The sequence below is a fragment of the Canis aureus genome, chromosome 34, assembly GCF_053574225.1.
Source record: "Canis aureus isolate CA01 chromosome 34, VMU_Caureus_v.1.0, whole genome shotgun sequence".
NCBI classification, from domain to species: domain Eukaryota; kingdom Metazoa; phylum Chordata; class Mammalia; order Carnivora; family Canidae; genus Canis; species Canis aureus.
Window position 1 is genome coordinate 28825558 of NC_135644.1, and position 19750 is coordinate 28845307.

The window sequence follows — 19750 nt, forward strand, 5'->3', positions numbered from 1 at the left end:
CCTTGACACCTTTGTCCTGAATTAATTTTTAATATCCAGTGACAATAGAATCTTAAAACCATAGTTGATACTAAATTAGTTAAATATTAATAGATAACTCCAAATTAATAGTTTTGATATATAATCTTTTTTATGTATAAGAAGTGATCAAAATAAATATTTTAGGTAAGGTATTATTTCTTTTAGAGTAACTGTATATATTTATATGAATTAACATTAAATTTTTTGAAACAAATGAAACCGTTTTAGATTTGTGTATTCATTTTGAATTAAGTAAGGATATACTATTTTTTTAATTTGTAAAATACAGATCTCAAACAATAAGAAATAGATGATATGAGTAATTTTTGATTAAAATAATTAGATTAGTTTGTCCATAGACCTCTGGTATTCCACATTATCATAATTATTAGACAGTTATATCCATTCACAGGAAGCACACCACTATGAGTGTAATGGTTAACCAAACAAAAATCAGACTTTATCCTCCTAAAAGAGAATTAAAAGATAGAAAGAAGAAAGAAGAAAGACCATAAAGAGTATGAAAAGTAAAAAAAAAAAAAAAAGTTCAGAAAGTGTTCTAAGTATTCATATTCTAAGTAACTTTTCATTAGATGAAAGAGATAAACTTCACTTAGTATGGAAACATAATGGATCAATTTTTAAACTTAGAAAACCCAAATTAAAAAACAAACAAACCTAATTCTAGATCTGCTTCTGCCACCTATTCAGAATGTGTTCTCAGAACAATCACTTAAATATTTGAGTTCAAGCTGTATAATAGGAGTAAAAATACTTTTTCTCTCTTCTGCAGGGAGTAATTATAAGAATCAAATCAAATAGTTTAATACTTAAAAGCACTTTCTAAACTTGCCAACCAATATATAAAAATTATTTTTGTTTGTAGATATATCCCTTTAAATTCTGTTCTTTTATTAAGTGATTTGATATTTTTTACTCTATTTTCCTTTGACTTCTTTTTAAAAAAATATTTTATTTATTCATTCATGAGATACACGCAGAGAGGGAGAGAGAGAGAGAGAGAGAGAGAGAGAGAGAGAGGCAGAGACACAGGCAGAGGGAGAAGCAGGCTCCATGCAGGGATCCCAACGTGGGACTGGATCCCGTGACTTCATGGTCACACCCTGGGCCAGGGCAGGTGCTCAACCACTGAGCCCCCCGGGAATCCCTTATTTGTGTGATTTCTATAAGACTATGGAAGAATATTCAAAGTCTTGCCATAATGCAGTTTCATCATAAGAAAACAATATAAGGTAAAAACGGAATAATCAGAGGAAGCAGGCAAACCAGCTGTCCTGTTAGACACACAGTTCTGATCTTTATCAATCAACAAAGACTTCATTACCTACTATGTACTTATGAAAAAAAAACTTATTTATTTCTGTTGTAAATTGAAAACATAGTCACAGTATTTTGCCATCTCCCATTAAAAAATGTGGCTAATTCTTTAATCCTTTCAATCTGGTCTAGTCTTTGGCCAATGTAATGTGGAAATCACATCGTGTGAACCACCCAGCCTACTTCTCAAGAGGTTTTGAAGCTTCCACTTTCATCCTTTGGAAATGCTGCCCTATGGCTTCCATGTAAAAAACGTCCTTCTAGCCTAGAGGCCAGTTGGAGACCCTGTGGAGGGAAAAGGAGCCGGGTAGTTGGTGAGGTTATCCTCAACGTTCCATCCTGGCTGTCTCTAGTGTGACAGTAAATCCGACAGAGGAATTATATAGCCAGCCATCAGATTTGTGAGGAATAATACATTATTAATGTTTTAAGCCACTAAATTTTAAGGTGTTCTTTTACACTATGGATAACCAATAAAATTTTCAAGGAGGAGGTAATATCTTGGCAAAATCTTATTATTTGTCCCTATCTGTAATTCTAACCATATTCTGACTAATGCAAAACCTTTCTTTTTAAAAGATTTTATTTATTTATTTGACACAGAGAGAGAGTGTGTGAGCACAAGCAGGAGGAGTGGCAGAGGGAGAGGGAGAAGCAGACTCCCCACTGAGCAGGGAGTCCAATGCAAGGCTCCTGGGATCAAGACCTGAGCCAAAGGCAGACACTTAACTGACTGAGCCACCCAAGTGCCCCACAAAATCTTTGTGTATACTAAAATAAAACTTTGACAGTGCTCAGTCCATTGTTGGTTCTCAGTTAATGAGGCAAATTAATAAGGATTGGATAATAATCAGCAGTAGTTGTCTAATTTTATGTATGTATTTTCAGCTGAGTCCTGCTGGTAAAATAACCATTTCTACTTCCCCCTTCCAGAGGAGTGAGGGTCATTGTAGGTATAGAATTTTGCTCCTGGCAAAAGATTTTTGTTTTGTGTTCCCTCCTGTGTGGTACTCTGGTCTCAATCCTGTTAGAGATTCCCTCTCACCTCTTCTTTCCTAAACTTCTCAATACAACCAAAGCATGCCTTAGATTAGTGTTTAATTATTGTGTTGGTTTTATATCATCACAGATATTTAGGGGGAGAGGAATCTGCGTTGAATAAGAAGCAATACTTTAAGTTGGGAGAATTTTTAAAAATCTGCGCTTCCAGACTTATTGGTATTACTGTTATATTTAGATTTGATGTTTTATTATAGTAGTCTCTATAACTTTATAACAAAGATATAAGATCACAAGAAAATATTTGGGTGGTTTTTTCAACAAAAATATCTTAGAATGATATTAGTAGATAAAATTCTCAAGGAATAACTCTGGTCAGTTTTGATAGTACATGCTAGTAAGAAGTAAACAGAATTGAAATGATATCCTCTGAATAATTAGGTCCATTTCTTTTTGCTAAATATTCATTTCTTAAGGATTAAGTAAGTTACCTGTATTCTAACCTAAGGTTCCAAGTTTGCCTATTTGCTAAGATTTAAATTTGTCACCTATCGAATATTTGGGGAAGAATGATGGCTTTTGAGAGAAGTTATCATGCTACTCTGAAAATTAAGCGCACATTTGGAGAAAAGAAGAAAAGTATATACTGAAACAAGAATGCTATGCTTTGCTTGCCTCAGCACTTTTCCCCTTTTCATTTTAAGGTCAACAATTATAATTTACCAGTTAGGGAATCAGAATCAGATGATGTTTGTCATTCAAATCACACATATGAGGAATATTTGAGAAAAATCTTAGCTTCCTCATGTTTGAAACTTAATATATTCTTCAAGAAAGACTTTTTTTTTTCAGATTTTAATTTTAAGTAATCTCTACACCCAATGTGGGGCTCAAACTCACAGCCCTGAGATCAAAAGTCACATGCTCTAATGCCTGAGATAGCCAGGTGTCCCAAGAAGGACTTTTTAAAACTACTTTTACAATGACAAGCTCTTTTGGGTTTCTAGATCCAATTCCAACACTTGTGTGTATGTGTGTGTATGTGTGTGTGTGTACAGGGGGTGGAGGGTTTCCTCCATACCAGCGAGCAATTCTTCAGACACCAGCAGAATGTCCTACTATTTAACTCAATTCTGACACTATCTACCCAGAGATCACATCAGATCCCACAAGTTAAGAACTTCTGGCCCCTCCCCACAACACACACACTTCAGATACCAATCGCAAGCTGAGGTTTCTCAACTGGTTATCAATCATACGTTCCCTTGACCCACTCCTCAGGTCTGATCTATTTGCTAGAGCAGTTCTAACTCTATAACTTAAAGAAACATTTTAATTACTATATTCCTATAGTAAATATATTCCTATAGTAAATATATATATATTCCTTTTTACTATAAAAGGAAACTCAGGAACAGCCAGACGAAAGAGATGCATAGGGCAAGGTATAAGGAAAGGGCACTGAGCTTCCCTGCCCTGTGGATGCACATCATGCTCCCAGTGCCTCCATTTGTTCACCAACCTGGAAGCTCCCTGAACATTCTCCTTTTGAGTTTCTATGAAGGCTTCATGACATAGGCATGATCAATTAAATAATAGGTCATTGGTGAGTGATTCAATCTCCAGGCCCCCTTGCCCAGTCCAGAGGTTGAGGTTGAGACAGTAAGTTCTAACCCTCCAATAGCTGGACCTCAGGACCCTGAGATCATGACCTGAGCCAAAACCAAGAGTCGGTTGCTTAACCGCTGAGCCACCCAGGCAACCCAAAGTAACTTAACTTCTAACAAAAGTTGGAACTGGATACTAATATTGAGCCCTGGTTTTAATGTCATTTCAAAGTCAAATACTTCTGAACATATCTGTGACATATTATTGAATACATTGCCGACAGGTTCCCCTACACTGATTTTTTACTATTTTCATAGCTTTGCTTTCTCCACAATGTCATATAGTTGGTATCATGCAGTATGTAGTCTTTGGCTTCTTCCACTTAGTGATATACATTTAAGTTTCCTTCATGTCTTTTCATGGTTAGATAGCTAGCTCTCTCTCTTTCTCTCTCTCTCTGCCTCTCTCTGTCTCTCTCTTTCTCTCTCGGCATTAAACAATATTCCGTTGTCTGGATATACAACAATTTATCCATTTGCTTTCTGAAGGACATCTTGGTTGCTTCCAAGTTTTAACAGCTAGAAACAAAACTGCTATAAACATGAGAGTGCAGGGTTTTATGTGGACATAAGTTTTCGAGTCCTTTGCGTAAATATCAATGAGTGCAATTGCTGGATTGCATGGTAAGAGTGTGTTTAGCTTTGGAAGATATCACCAAACTGTCTTTCAAAGTGATCTTAAGATTTTGCATTCCTACCAGCAATGAATGAGAGTTGCTGTTGTGCCACCTCCTTGTCAGCATTTGTTGTTGCCAGCATTTTGGATTTTGGATTTTCTAATAGGCTTGTGCTGGGATCTCATTGTTATTTTAATGATTTGGAATATCTTTTCATTTGCTTATTTTCCATCTGCATACCTTCTTTAGTGAGATGCCTGTTAAGGTCTTTGGCCTAGTTTTTAATTGGTTTATTTGTTTTTTTATTGAATTTTACAAATTCTTTGTACATTTTGGATAACAAGTCCTTTAACAGCTGTATCTTTTAAAAACGTTTCTCCCAATTGGTGGCTTATCTTCTCATTCTGAACAGAGTCTTACAGAGAGCAGAAGTTTTTAATGTCAATGAAGTCCAGCTTATCAAAGATTTCTAAAATGTTTTTACTATATCCAGGGTCACCTAGGTTTTCCCCTATGTTATCTCCTAGGAGTGTTATAGTTCTGTGTTTTACATTTAAGCCCATGATCTATTTCTAGCTAATTTTTGAAAGGTATACGTTTTCTGTCTAGATTGACTTTTTGTCATGCATATGTCCAGTTGTTTCAGTACCATTTGTTGAAAAGACTATCTTTGCTCCATTGTATTGCTTTTGCGTGTTTTTCATAGATCAGTTGACCATATTTATGTGAGTCTATTTCTGGGCTCTGTGTTTTATTTCATTGATCTATTTGTCTATTCTTTAGCAACACCACACTGTTCTGTTTACCGTATCGTTATAATGAGTCATGAAGTCATGTACCATCAGTCTTCCAACTCTGTTTTTCTTTTTCAATATTGTGTTGATTCTTCTTGGTGTTTTCTGTCTCCATATAAATATGTTACATCTTTTCATGTTTGTCCTAGGATAGATTATCTTTCTTTAACTACTCAAAAAAATCTTACTTTAAAATATCAAAATTTTCCCTTACCTATAGTACACATTCTGAATACTTAATAGTACTCTTTTTAAGCCTTGAGTTTGTGCAGTTTTTCACTATTTCTTCATTTGTTTTGATCTAATCCAGGAGACTCCACTTCCACGTGAATACAGTTTTAAAGAAGGACTTGACATGTTTTCTGACTCTCTGTCCGTGTTCTTTCTTTCCCTCATGGTCCCTCATCTCTTATTCTTTGAGAGTAAGGTCCTAATGAACAAATATTTTGTACTTTTGAATGACATCAAAGTGTTGCAAAGATCATAAACGTGGAGAAAGATAGGAAGAAAAACAATAACTGCAATTATTAAATATTAAAGAGTAAAAGGAAGTATTTACTTTTATTTCAAAATATCAGGTAACTATTTTGTATTTCCCCAGAATTCTCACCACTATATTTAAGTGTGGAAAATGCAACAGCTGAAAAATTCAGAATCTATTATAGCTTTCAGGCCAATAGTTGTTAGGCTAATTCTGTCAATATGAAGTTTTATTAAAAATAAACTATATTTCTTGAAGTAAACTTATTTTTAGAATAGAAATTCTAAATGATCAAATTGTATTTTTGGTGTAAATTGACTTAGAAAAAAATGAATTAAATGCATAAACTAGTTCCCATAAGATCACTGTAGTAAATTGTGCTTCTATATTTTCATAATTAAAATTTGCTGTATAACTACTACAGACAACATTCAGTAAATCTTAGCTTCATCAAACTAGAGGTTGGCAGTTCTTCATGTGGGGGATTATATTTAGAAATTTATTTGCCTTATGAACTGATAGGGGAAAGTTGATTGGCCTCCAGGCCTGGGATCTTGGGTCAGGCCATTGATAAAGTTCAGTGGCTAAGAAAGAGGTCAGTGATTACTATTTATAATTTGTTTTCTGATAATTTTATCATGCACATGTACTCAGAGGCCATGGGTTGCAGTTCACAAATTGAAACAAATGAATAAAAATATGTAAAACTAATTCTGTCAATTTTCAAAGACTAAGATATTTGTTATGGTCATTTAAATTAGTATGACTTTATTCATTAACCAGAAAGTACAGATGGACAATAACAAAATATCATCCTGTGTGTGCCCCTTTATGAATTTTCAGATAATAGTATTTATAAAAATTATATTGATGAATAACATGTCAACACAAAATATAAAGGGCAAGTCTTTTCATGTAAATCTGTTTCACAATTCTCCACTGTTATTTCTTTTTGTTCCTTAGTGATCTAGAATTTGAACAATTATTTTATCTCTTTTATATGCATAATAATATGCTCAATCCAAAAGATACCCTATATACTAGTTTCTAGATTTGTCATTGGCAAGTATTCTCTTAGTGTTTATCAAATCTCTTTATTGGCAAAATCTGCCAAGACTTTTTTTGGAGCCAAATATTTTATTCTGCTTGATTGACATACACAAAGTCTATACTGAATTTCCTGTAGTTTCCTTAGCAAATTTTATCTTGGGAACATTCTTAATATCTTAAACTGTATATAGATACAGTTTAAAATAATATTTTACTAAAAAAACAACTATAAAAACAAGGTTTTGTTTGCATACACAGGCATTAATTAAACCAAAGTTCTCATAAATATTATAAAACCAGAGATTACATTATTCTGAAAATGCTTTTCTTTCATTTCTCTTTTTTTTTTCCTTGATTTTAATGTGACTCTGTATTGGTAGGGAAAACAAGGTCATTTCAAATGATGATGACTGCATAATCTCTGTCTAGTCAAAGGAGAATCCAAGGAGGCTGGAGAGTAGAAGGGTGGCTGTTTCTAATGTGACTCTACTATGCAGAGGACATGGCAAGGAAAGTTTTCCTCGAAATTTTGTTCTTAAAAAGCTGAAAGTAGGTAGCAGCACACAGCAAATAACATAAAAACTTCAGAGTATATATGTGGTAACATAGGTCAGTATTTGATTTTGAGTCTTGGACAGATAGGACATCCATTACTGGGGATCACTCACTGCCATGTTCCTTATGTTTTCATAAAGATAGGTCTAAAACTGGCCTAAATAATTGTGATGTGTTTAAAGGGCTAATTTGTTTAAAGGCCACTTTATCTTTTTTTTAAAGATTTATTTACTTATCCCCCCAAAATACAAATGCAGTGATCTGAAGTGGCGCCTGAACCCCAAAGTTTATAGCAGCAATGCCCACAATAGCCAAATTATGGAAAGACCCCAGATGCCTATTGACAGATAAATGGATAAAGAAGATGTGGTATTTATATATACAATGGAATACTATTCAGCCACCAAAAAAAAAATGAAATCTTGCCATTTGCAAGGCCATGGGTAGAACTAGAGGGTATCATGCTAAGCAAAATAAGCCAATCAAAGAAAGACAGTTATCATATGATTTCACACATAGGTGGAATTTAAGAAATTAAACAGGATTATAGGGAAAGAGAGCAAAAAATTAAACAAGACAAAATCAGGGAGGGAGACAAACCATTAGAGCCCCTTAATCATAAGAAACAAACTGAAGTTTGCTGGAGGAGAGGGGTGGGAGGATGGGATAACTGGGTGATGGCATTAAGGAGGGCACATGATGTAATGAGCACTGGGTATTATATAACACTGATGAATCACTGGCCTCTACCTCTGAAACCAATAATGTTATATGTTAATTAATTTAATTTAAATGTTAAAAAGGGGGAAAAAGTTTATTTACTTATATTAGAGAGAGAGAGAGACAGAAAAAGCTCGAGTCAGAGAGGTCCAGGGAGAGGAAGAGAGAATATCAGGTAGACACTGTGCTGAGTTTAGAGCCCAACAGGGGGCTTGATCTTAGAACCCTGAGATCATGACCCTGAGATCTGAGCTGAATCTGAGCTGAAACCAAGAGTAGATCACTTAACCAGCAGGGCCACCCAGGGTCCCACACAAAGGGCAACCTTGAAAGATGTGTGTTAAAATGTTTAATTATCATGTAGAAGATAATCACATGACTTAGAAATGACTTATTGGTTAAGTGACTGTTGCTAGAGAAATTGATGTTCTGAGGAAATGAGGGAATCACATTTGATCACATAAGCTGATCAGTTTTGTTTGCTGTAAAAAGCCACAGTAAGACAGATTGCTGTGTACACAAATCAGACTTGGTGTGATCACTGTGAGTGGCGAGGTTGAATCACCTTATAGTTAAAAATAAGGACATTTGAATTAGACTGTATATTCCAACTTTGGCTATGGCTCATCTAGCTCTGTACTAACTATGGGAAAGTTACTTAAATTCTCTAAACCCCAATTTCTTCATTTATAGATTTGAACTAAGAAAGGAGTTAGTGTGAGGATTAAAATAGATTGTGTGTATAAATCCCTTAGAACATGCATATGTAAGTGTTCAATAGATGTTAGTATGGTAAGTGAGGTTTAACATACTACAGGATAGAATGTTTCTATGCTAACCGTATAGTGATATTTTACAGATATGACTTGGAAATTACTGTTAGCGGTGTTTCCCGACATAAGTTCTCCTTCAAGGGGAAGCAATGTTTTCCATGGACCTTAAGAGTAACTAAGTCTGTAGAGTGACAAAGCAGCCCATAAGCTACACTGTGGTGACAGATGCTAGATTTACTTGCCTCACTTTCATAAATGTGTGAGACAATGAGTCCAGATGAAAATACAAAGCTTATTACTCATGTAGCAGTTTTGTAGACTCATACAGAAACCTGTGGCTGTACCCTAACATGAGGACAAGGTAGACATGCATACTATTAAAAGTAGGAATAGGGTTGAGAAATGATTTTGTGAAAATCTCCCATTGAATGTAGAGAAACTGTAGGCAACAGAGGTTTGTTGGGATGTCTGCCGTTGGTTCAGGAGGAATTGAATGCCATTCCACCAAAACTGTGACCAAGCATTGCCTATGTGGTCGATGTGGTGATGTGTAAAGTGTCTAGGATGCCATAATAGACTTATGATCCTACAATGCCAATTAGATTAAGAAAAGAACCAAAACCTGGGAGAAATTATTGACTTGTTTCAACTTTAAGAGTTTCCCAAGTTAGATGTGTACTGTTACAAACACAATATTATGGTGACAGTGTCAAGAGATGGTGTTTCCAGAGTGCTAAGTGATTGATGAGAGCTTTTACCAGGACTTTGTTAATTCATATGCACCATTGTCTCTCTCTGTTTCAAGGGCTGATATGATATAAAATCCAGGCAAGAACCAAGGTGTGGTATAGGGGAAAAAATCATAGGGTGGATAGATTACACAAGCTGTTCAAAGTCCTAGTGAAAAATACACTGTTAGATTTTCTCCAGATTTTGTGATTCTTTACACTGTTATTTTATTGGAAAAAGTTTATAATTGAATATTAGGATTGCATCAGGATTCCTTCTATAATAAGTCTGAAATTAGGATATTTTTAATGTAACACAACAATTTATCTGAGAATCTTAGTTATAAATAATGCAATTTTATTCAGCATGGTCCCTCTGCACATTTTTTTCTCTAGGACCTGAGATTACATGAGTACATGGGCATTTGGAGGAAATTTTCACTGGGAGCATGAATATAGCAGAATGAGATACCTCAAAAATTGAAAAAATGCCTCAGTAAGATTGAGTAGCTTTTCTTCTCCTCCTCAAAATGTACATTCCATCAATACTAAATACTCATTTTTGGACATGTGCACTTTCATGTACTTTTGGGCAGGCTACTCTTTCTACTCAGAATTAACCTTTCTCGAAACCATATAAATTTTATGAATGCTTACTTATCATTCAGAATTATCTTAAATTCATAAATACATTCTTCTTCTTTATTTTCTCACTCGATAATCCTGTCTCCTGTGCCTTGTATATATTTCTGTTATCATGTTTACTACACTAAACTGTATTATTTATTTTTACATATTTATATGTGTTTATTAACCATAACATCTTTGAGTTCCAGTTCATGGTTCATAGTTTTGTATCCTTGGTATAGAATTCTTTAAATTTTCGTTCAACTGAATTGAACTGAATTGAATTTATTGGTTGTGTATTTTTCTATGAAATCATCTTCACTCTTTTCTCATTTTCCTTCTGACCAATGGCAGGTATGTGAGAGATGGACAGGTTTAAGAGCATAGTCTTTCGAAATGGAGCAGAACAATGTTAAATGAGCCACAAAGAGATCAATTCCTACAATTAGACCACAGAAGCCTAATACTCAAACCAACAAGCACACCATCTTGAGGGCTGAAATGAAGCTAGAAATACATTTTCTCTTTCTTTGCTGTGGCTTGGCCTGTAAGAGATCTGTATTTCCAGACTTCTAGAAAAGAGTAACTATTAAGGTATAGTAATTTGTTACTGGCAAAGTGATTCACCTGTTTAGGGGAGAAGGTAAAATTAATATGAATGAAATGTATTTTAAAGTCATAAAACAATTCAAAAATTTAAGGAACTAGAGTAAGATTGAAAATAGTTAAAAATGTGAACTATTCAAAGGAATTTTATAATATCTATATTTTCAATTTCATAGTAGAATCATTTAGTTTAAAATGTTCATAAGAAAAAAAATAAAATGTTCATAAGTTCATACTACTTTATAATTTGGACTAGCAATAAATTGTCCTAAAAAGTCAGATGAATAAAGGTTATGGACTTTCTTCATTCTATGAGGTGCTTTCAAGGAAATACATTTTTTAAACTTATTTATCAAGAAAGTAAACAATCATCTCATAATAAGAGCTTGGTGGAATTAAGATTTTGTGTTATATATTTTACTTAATATTTGCCACTGTGGAAATAAATTCAAAGATGGAGTTTTTCACTTGGGCTGGTCGTTTTTTCTCTGGTGGATCAAGTTTTGGCTAAAGATAAACTGCCTAATGGATATTTTAACCTTCTACGGATGTTTTCTGAAGTTGTCAGATAATAACGATCACCAAGAATACATGTTATGCATGCAGATTATCAGTTTTGATGAATTTGTGTTGGACTTTGTGAATCTGCCTTTTTTAATATGGAACCCAGATGATTCTTAGTTTTCAACATATTTGAAAACTACATCATTATACTATCTCAATGAATGAAATAATTTGGAACTTTTGCAGGTCTTTTTGGTCATTACACATCATCTTTCCCCTTGAAATATTTACTTTCTTCTCCAGATTCATCTTTCACCACTTATCTGTTTTCTGAGGATGAGTCACATCAAAGTACCTGCATGCTCCTTTTTTCCTTTGTCCATGTTGTTTTCTGTGCTTTAAATCCTGGGGCCTATGCATGCCCTCACGTGGCTGACCCCATCTGCCACCTGAGACTTAAATCAAGGGTCTTCTAGGCATAGTTCCTTGACATCCTGTGCCTTATGTCTGCTATGATGTGCAGCATTCTTCATAGCACCCTTTTATTTTAAATCTCCCCAAGTAGACCATGAGATTCTTGTGGTCAGGCAAATTACTAATTACATGTTCCCAAATGAACATAAATCTAACATCTACAATAGATAACAACAACAACAAAAAGTTTGCCAAAGGAATGAAGAGTACATATTCTTTAGGTTCTATGTTTAGGATAGTTTTATATTGGTTAAGAGATCATTAACACTAAAACATTTAATTAACTAGTTTTATTTATTTATTTTTTTTATTTTTTTTAAATTTTTTTTTTTTTTTTTTTTATTTATGATAGTCACAGAGAGAGAGAGAGAGGCAGAGACACAGGCAGAGGGAGAAGCAGGCTCCATGCACTGGGAGCCTGATGTGGGATTCGATCCCGGGTCTCCAGGATCACGCCCTGGGCCAAAGGCAGGCGCCAAACCGCTGCGCCACCCAGGGATCCCTAATTAACTAGTTTTAAAAATGATCAAAATAATACATATGCATGTAGTGTAAGGTATTACAAATTAAAAGTATATCTTACCATCTACAATTCACAATAGATGACCACTATTACTAGTTTCTTGATTGTAGTTCTAGAAATGTTAATATACATAAAGCATGCATATGCAGATATATATGCATAAATATCTAAATATCCCTATATATGTTCTTGTTTTATGTACACTTTCATACAAATAAATTAATTCTATATTTATGTCTTGGAGAACATTTCATATCAGCTTACATAAACCCACTCATTCCTTTTATTGGTTATCCTATTTTATGCATGTGACATGATAAAGTCACTTAATCCCCTCCCGCCAGATATTCCGGTTATTTTCATTTTTTTCATTATAAACAATACTGCAGTGGATGTTCTTGCATCGAAATCTTTGAGTAATTTTTTTCACTATGGACTTCGGATAGATTTTTCTAAATTAACCTCGAGAAAGACTGTCACAATTTATACTCCCCTAAAGAAGATGAGAATGTCTGTGTCTCCATGCTCTCATTAATTTTGTATTACCCAACTTATATATTTGGGTGACTCAGGTGTTTTAAATAGCATTTATTTACATATGAGTGAACATGAGTTTCTGTGCATGTGTATTAAGGATTTGTATTTCTGAAGTATGTTGGTTATGTATTTTCTTCTATCTTAGATACTATTACATCTCAGTTTTCCTCGGCTCTACGGCTCTCTCAAAGTTTATTTTTTCATGATTTTGATTGTTAGCTCTCTGCTCATTTCTGAAGCCTTAGTTCTCATATTTTATCTTTTAAATATACCAAACTGTTCTTCAACATTTGACTATCTGAAACTTACGTCTATGGTTTATAAAACGTCAGTCTGCCATTTTGCATTATACCCATTCTATAGCTTTGGTTTTCGCCACCTGCCTACCTAGAGTTAGTAATGCTTATTACCTATTCAACAAGTATAGAAAAACTTTTAAAGTTAAGAAGAGTTCTAAATTTGAGGTACATAAAGAGTATTTAGAGTGGAAGGTACAAGCTTTCAGTTATGGAATGAATAAGTCATGGGGATGAAAGGCACAGCATTGGGCATATAGTCAATGGTGTCGTATTAGTGTCGTATGGTGACAGACAGTAGCTACGCTTGTAGGGACCGTCGCATAATGCATAGACTTGTCAAATCCCTGTGTTGTACACTTGAACCTAATGGAACATTGTGTCAGGATTACTCCAATAAAAAAGAATATTTGTTTAAAAATATAGCCTGCTTCTTGATTTTGTGTGTCATCCCTGCACAAGGGCCATGCTAATCTCTGTATTCTAATTTTAGCATCTGTGCTGCTGAAGCGGGCACTGGACTGAATTTTCCCGATCACAGAGTTATCTATTCTAGTACAATCTGCTGTGTATGTATTTCAGTATTTCTATGTGTGTTCCAGTACTTAATTTAACTTGTTGTACTCCCAGCTAAGCGTTTTATCTATCGGAGTTGCACTGAGGAAAAGCCTTGAAATGACTTGCATTATCACTGTTGTGTATGCTCTAAGTTTTAGCATATTTCATCCATCTTTATCAAATCCTAAAATAATAGAGTTAAACTGGAGAGAACTTCTAATTATTCTAGGGTTTTGATAGTTTTTTAATATGGAGTGTTACACGTGTCTTAAAATATTAGATCGGTTGCCATTAGATATCTGTTACCTGCATTATAAAGTTTAGCATCTTGCTCTTACCACCCTGTTTTTAAAAGTGTATTTTAAAATTTTGCATCTTAAAATATTGATGCTCACACATTAGCTTCCTTTAAATTAGAGTCACAAGGAATATTTATGTCCGTTAACTTTGTGCATGGGTGTCTCTCTCTTTCCTTCTCTTTCTCTCTGTGTGTGTGTGTGTGTGTGTGTGTGTGTGTGTCTGTCTGTCTAAGGAAGTCAGGAACAGAAAGCAAGAGGAGACAGGTAATTGACCTCTTGACCAAGTTGTTGTGTTTGGTGAGGTTGTACCACATTGCCCTTGTGAGATTTACAGTAAAAGCCAAGCAGAGGTCTGGAGTAGAGGGACTAACAGTGTTAGGACCAAAGGCCTAATTGTCTGTTTTCTTGAAGTTAGGGTTATTGGCAGCTGCCATTACACCATCCGTGCTGCTGTCACCCAGCACAGCCAACCAGCATGCACTAATTGCAGTGGCCTTTTCATCAAGTAAGATCATCCCACTAAACACAAAGAGCTGTCTTTCCATTAGCACAGACAGTAGCCAGCTAGATCAGCTGGGCTCCTTGAGTATGATTGGACTGTCATATTGTTATGATTTGTTCAAGTTTAGAGCATTTAGCAGATACCCTTTGCACCTCTCTTTGTACCTGAATACTATAACCTGACTGCCCCTATCATTTAAGAGGGTACTATAGCTTTTCAAAGTTCAGCAACGCACAATTGCAGGCAGGCAACTGGTTTCTGACAAGAGATCAATACTGTCCTTCCAAACGCTGGAGTCAAGCTGCTGGGTCTGTCAGAGGGATGTGTGCTGTAATTGGATCATGGATGCTGCGAGTCATCTGAGTTTCCCTTCAGCACTGTCACAGCTGTCAGATGTCATCCCTTTGTACAGCTGTCACTGCGGGAGGGTTGGGGCTCTTTTTCCGTTCTAACCCAATGCAAATGTCCACTTAGCAGATGAATATTGAAGATATTAGACACTTCTTTATGCCTTTATGCAAAATAAAGATCTGTGTCATCTGTGAATTTCATGGAAATAAGTTGCAATTTATTCACTGTGAGAAAAGTGAAGTGAAGCCTGTAAAAATGAGAAATTATTTGGTTCAGGCTATTAAAAAAAAGGAATATTTTACAGAATAAACAACATTATGCAGATATTTTTCTTGAGATGGAAAAACTAATAGTGTGAAGTATTTAAATGGTCACCTTATATCTGGAAGATATTTAAAAACATATACATACCTTTTACTTCCTCCGTCTTCTTGGGTAGATTTAAAGTTCCTTTAAATCATTAAAATTTGTTGAAAAATATAAGCAGAGTATCCCTTACTGTGGCAATATGATAAGATTTAAGGAATGTAGTTACATTTAGAATCAGGTCAAGGAGTCTCAAGAAAGTTTTTAAGACCGACGGGACAATCTCAATGAAATGAGTATGATGTGTTGGCCACTAAATCATTATTTTTCTAAATGATTACAAATGAAAGGGAAGGACATGTCCATAGTGGGCAAAATAATTATATAACTAATGAGTGGCTTCTATCAATTTCAGTGACTTTTGTTTTTGTTTAAATGAAAAAGAATGTCCAAAGACAGTGCATTTTATTTTCCCGTAATATACTTATGACACTCTATTTTTAGAATGAGATGAATGGTTAACTTTGGAATCGCATAACTTGAGTCAGGTACATTTGCAACACGTAGCAAAAATAAAGAGATGTTGCTAATGTGGCTTTGGCAATCACGGGGCCCTGAATTTCCCTAGACTATCCCGGAATAAAGTACAATTTTCATTTTTTTCACCATTTTTTTTCTGCCTCTCTAAGCTGATGTCAGAATCATTTTTGGATGGCCGACAGAGTAATTTTTGATCTGGGTGGCTGACTTCCTTTTTCTTGAGGTCCAGACCACACACCACCTTCTCTGTCAAACAGGCAGCTTGCGTGAGCCCCACTGACAGAGTAGCATGGACCTTATTTTCCAATATCTAACCTTAACGTCCTGTCATCCACCAGGGAATTACACTGGGTCAGCCCCTCAAAATATCTGAATTTTTTGCCTCCATCTGGCATGATGAAGTGACCTCCCCTCCTGTGACATGGCACAAGTTTTTTAGAGCCTAAAATTAGTGGCTGCCAAAATCAAAACATATACATTTGGTCCACATTGTGCGGGACGGCGGTGGGAGGGGAGGGAGCCACAGCAGCAAACACATCCACTGCTTTCATTTAAAAGATGGTTATGTTTGAAACGATTATAACATCCACTAATAAGGAAAAGAAGTCACATTTCCTCTGCCTCAATTAGCATTTTTCTCCCAATGTGATTTTACTTTTACAGGAAACAGGTTAAAATCCTATGAAAATTAAAATGTTTTACTCCAATGAAATGAATGATTTAGCAATCAACACTTAGTTGACTATCACCGGTATAGTAAAACGGTCCTTAACAGTCACTTGGGCAGAAAATACAGGAATGAGTGAAGTAAAAATTTTAAACTTAGTTTCTTAAGGTTATTCTTCTGTGATGGTAACTGTGAACTTTATATGCAACTCTAGTAACTCAAGTAGGCACTCCTTTTTTTTTTTTTTTTTTAACATGGTTTATGGCTAATTACATCAGAGATCCAAAACACTCTTTTTTTACATTTGCATTAATAAGGGTGTCACATGACCTCACTGAAGTAGTATACATCAAAGGTAGATTAAAGGTTGGTTAAGCATCAAACCATGTTCCATATGTAAATTTATAGCAATGATGTGCTGTAGAAAGATAGCTTACCCTCTATTTCTCTGTTACTAAATAAAATTAAAAATTCACAACTCTGGTTTATGGGATTTTAAATGAATTTGATCTCTCTTTTGGGCAGGGCAAATAAGTGTTTTGTGATGTATTATTTTATAAAAAAAAAAAAAAGACCATCGTTCTGGCTCATTTAATTTTGCGAGTGAATGATCTAAGATTAACTACAGACTAGTCAGTGCAGTTTAAAAGCTGAAAGCAATTTTCAGCCATAGATGGTAATGCCACATTCAGTCCACAACCGAATGACTCTAAACGACTAAGCTTCGAGGTCTTTGTATATGACCACAGGGCCTGATAAAGCCGTAGGAACACAGTAAAAGCACAAAAATAGTTCCAATTTATTTGGTGCCATCACCTTAATGAGATTAATACAGACGTGTTCATGTGCCTAATTGGTGATTTTGTTTTAACTAGTAATGAAGGATTAAAACTTCAGGCAACAGGCGGCTTGCTGGAGAGGGGATTTGAGGGGGAAAAGTTTTTAATTACAAAAGGAAGCCAGTGAAGTACACCACTGCAAAGTTAATAATAATTCTTCCAAAGGGAAAAAAAACTCCTGATTAAAATATGTACTCTGGATTGTTCTTGCCATTTGAGGAGAAAGGGTGATTTTATGAGCAGCACCACATACTGCTTTTATTTACCAATAGACCATTTGGCATACAAAACATATAGAACTGTTACTTCTGGGGAAAAGGCATTAAAATGGAAAAGCATTGGCCCTCGGGCTACCGTGGAATTTCAAGTATGTAGGACTGTAATCTAATTTATTCGTTTAACAGTGACTGCAACTGGATGACCTGTGGCTAGCTGTCCTGAGTCCCGCGGCCTCCCAGTGAAGCCCAGTGTCTTCGGAGGGACGTCACCTATGGCTTGCAACGGGACTGCCCCCCTCAAAGTCTAGTTGTAACCGTTTAAATGCTAACAGTATTAAGCATGCTGCCAAAACACAAACACTCAGCCTATGTCATTAAAATTTAATTATACGGGGGCAGCTGAGCCCAGTCTGAGTTTTGAATCTGAAAAATCTTGTTAAAAAAAAAATAAAAATGAAAGTACCAACCAAATCTATTAGCATCTGTCTCCACCAGCCGTCGGATTATTTCTTTAAAAGAGAATTGCAGGTTTTACCAGAGTTCAACAGCACGCTCACAATCCGCACGTTAAAACACATTTTGATTATTGCTCCTCGGCCACAGGCAGGCGAGGGGCCATTGTTTCATCTCGTCGTTGGTGGCGGGTGGGGACACGACCTGGGCCCCGTGGATCTGCCCGCGGGCTCGCCTTTTTTTTTTTTTTTTCTTTCTTTCAGCACAAAGGGTAAAATACAGGAACTATATCCCTACACTGCCAACTGAATAAAGCAGTATCATCCAGGCAATTATTGGCACCCTCCCCCCGAAACTCTGCCCCACGCTGACGTGTCATTGTGATCAGGGAAAGAGCCCTGAAATGCAAGAATTTTGTCTCTGATGTTCTCTTATGAACCACTTCCAAAGGACTCTGGGTAGTGATACTGTGCAGGGTAAGATGCTACCTTCCCAGAGAATGAAGACAGAAATATATTTTACATTTCTTGTCAGATTGAACTTTAAGACATCCTGACTGCTTTCTCTATAATTTAAACATCACAGCCCAAATGGCAACATGCTTTGTTCAGTTCCAGTTGTGTGGAGTTTTAGTGCTTCATTGATTCCGAGGAAGTGTGAGGCTGGCACGGGGAGCAGGGCGTCAGAGCCGCGCTCTCACTGCAGCATGTCAAGCCATTATATCTGGGACCGGAATGTCACCGTGGTCTCAATGGTTCGTCAGCTGAAGGATATGGTTAACAAATGTAAAACCAAACTTCAGAGGAGTTGGTTTTCTGTGCTAAGTGATCTGTATTCCCTGTGAATTTACTTTCCCCTAACCCCGTGAAATTAACAGTACTTTCTGACATTCGACCCCCTGACCTCACACATAATAAGAATTTAAAAAGCACCATGCATGAGTGTGTCTCTGTAATGCAAAACTGGGAAAAATGACCATGTCACAGTTTTATTATACAAAACCTTCTCAATCTCCATTGCATGCTTCATATATGAGTGCTCGGTTTAAAGTTATTATAAAGAAAAACACAATTTTAAGAGTAATAATTCACTGCTCGTGACTTTTATAGACAATAAATTGTAGCAAATACATATTGCTACCAAAAAGCTTTGTACTCCATTAATGCAGATATTTACCAAGATAAGTGTTAGAAAGAGTCCGCTGGAAGACTCGGGCGGTTCAAAGGAAGGGCCTTCCGGGGAGCCGGTTGCCAAGGGTGCAAGTGCACGCACAATGTGTAGGTCTCAAGGTTTAAGAGGCAGAAGCAGGGAAGTGTTATGTGGAAATGATTTTGTGTTATCAGGCTCCGGGGATGACAGCATACAAGAGTAAGAACAAGGTGCTATGTGGCTTTTTCTTCACTGTGAAGTAAAGATTGGCAGCTGGAAGTAAGGCTTACAGACAGACCTGCACACAGGACCTCTTCACCCAGGACTCGTAATCACTACTCAAAGGAAAACGCATTTACCAGGGAAAAGCGGCTGTAGCCATCAGAAGTGTGCTTAAAACACCACTTAAATATCACTTTATACGCTATTACTTGCAAACTGTGGCTTCGTATTAAATTATACTTGCATAGGCTTTTGCTTAGGTGCTGATAATGCTTTTGAGGTTGCATTGGTGAAGAAGAATTTAGGCTGCTTTACAAGAGACGTGACCAGAATATT

The 19750-nt window shown here is 35.9% G+C and overlaps 1 protein-coding gene and 1 pseudogene across 2 annotated transcripts in view; one reads left to right on the top strand and one right to left on the bottom strand.

The window, feature by feature from the left end:
• LOC144304917 (uncharacterized) overlaps positions 1–18051 on the top strand; it is a 78641-nt gene extending 60590 nt beyond the window's left edge. For both annotated transcript variants that reach the window (XM_077883565.1, XM_077883559.1), the window contains one exon: positions 17777–18051. In XM_077883565.1, the coding sequence (XP_077739691.1) occupies positions 17777–17793 (17 nt within the window). In that variant the 3' untranslated portion in view covers positions 17794–18051. The remainder of the gene's footprint in view (positions 1–17776) is intronic.
• LOC144305005 (U6 spliceosomal RNA) lies at positions 13727–13827 on the bottom strand (annotated as a pseudogene).
• Positions 18052–19750: the final 1699 nt, after the last annotated feature.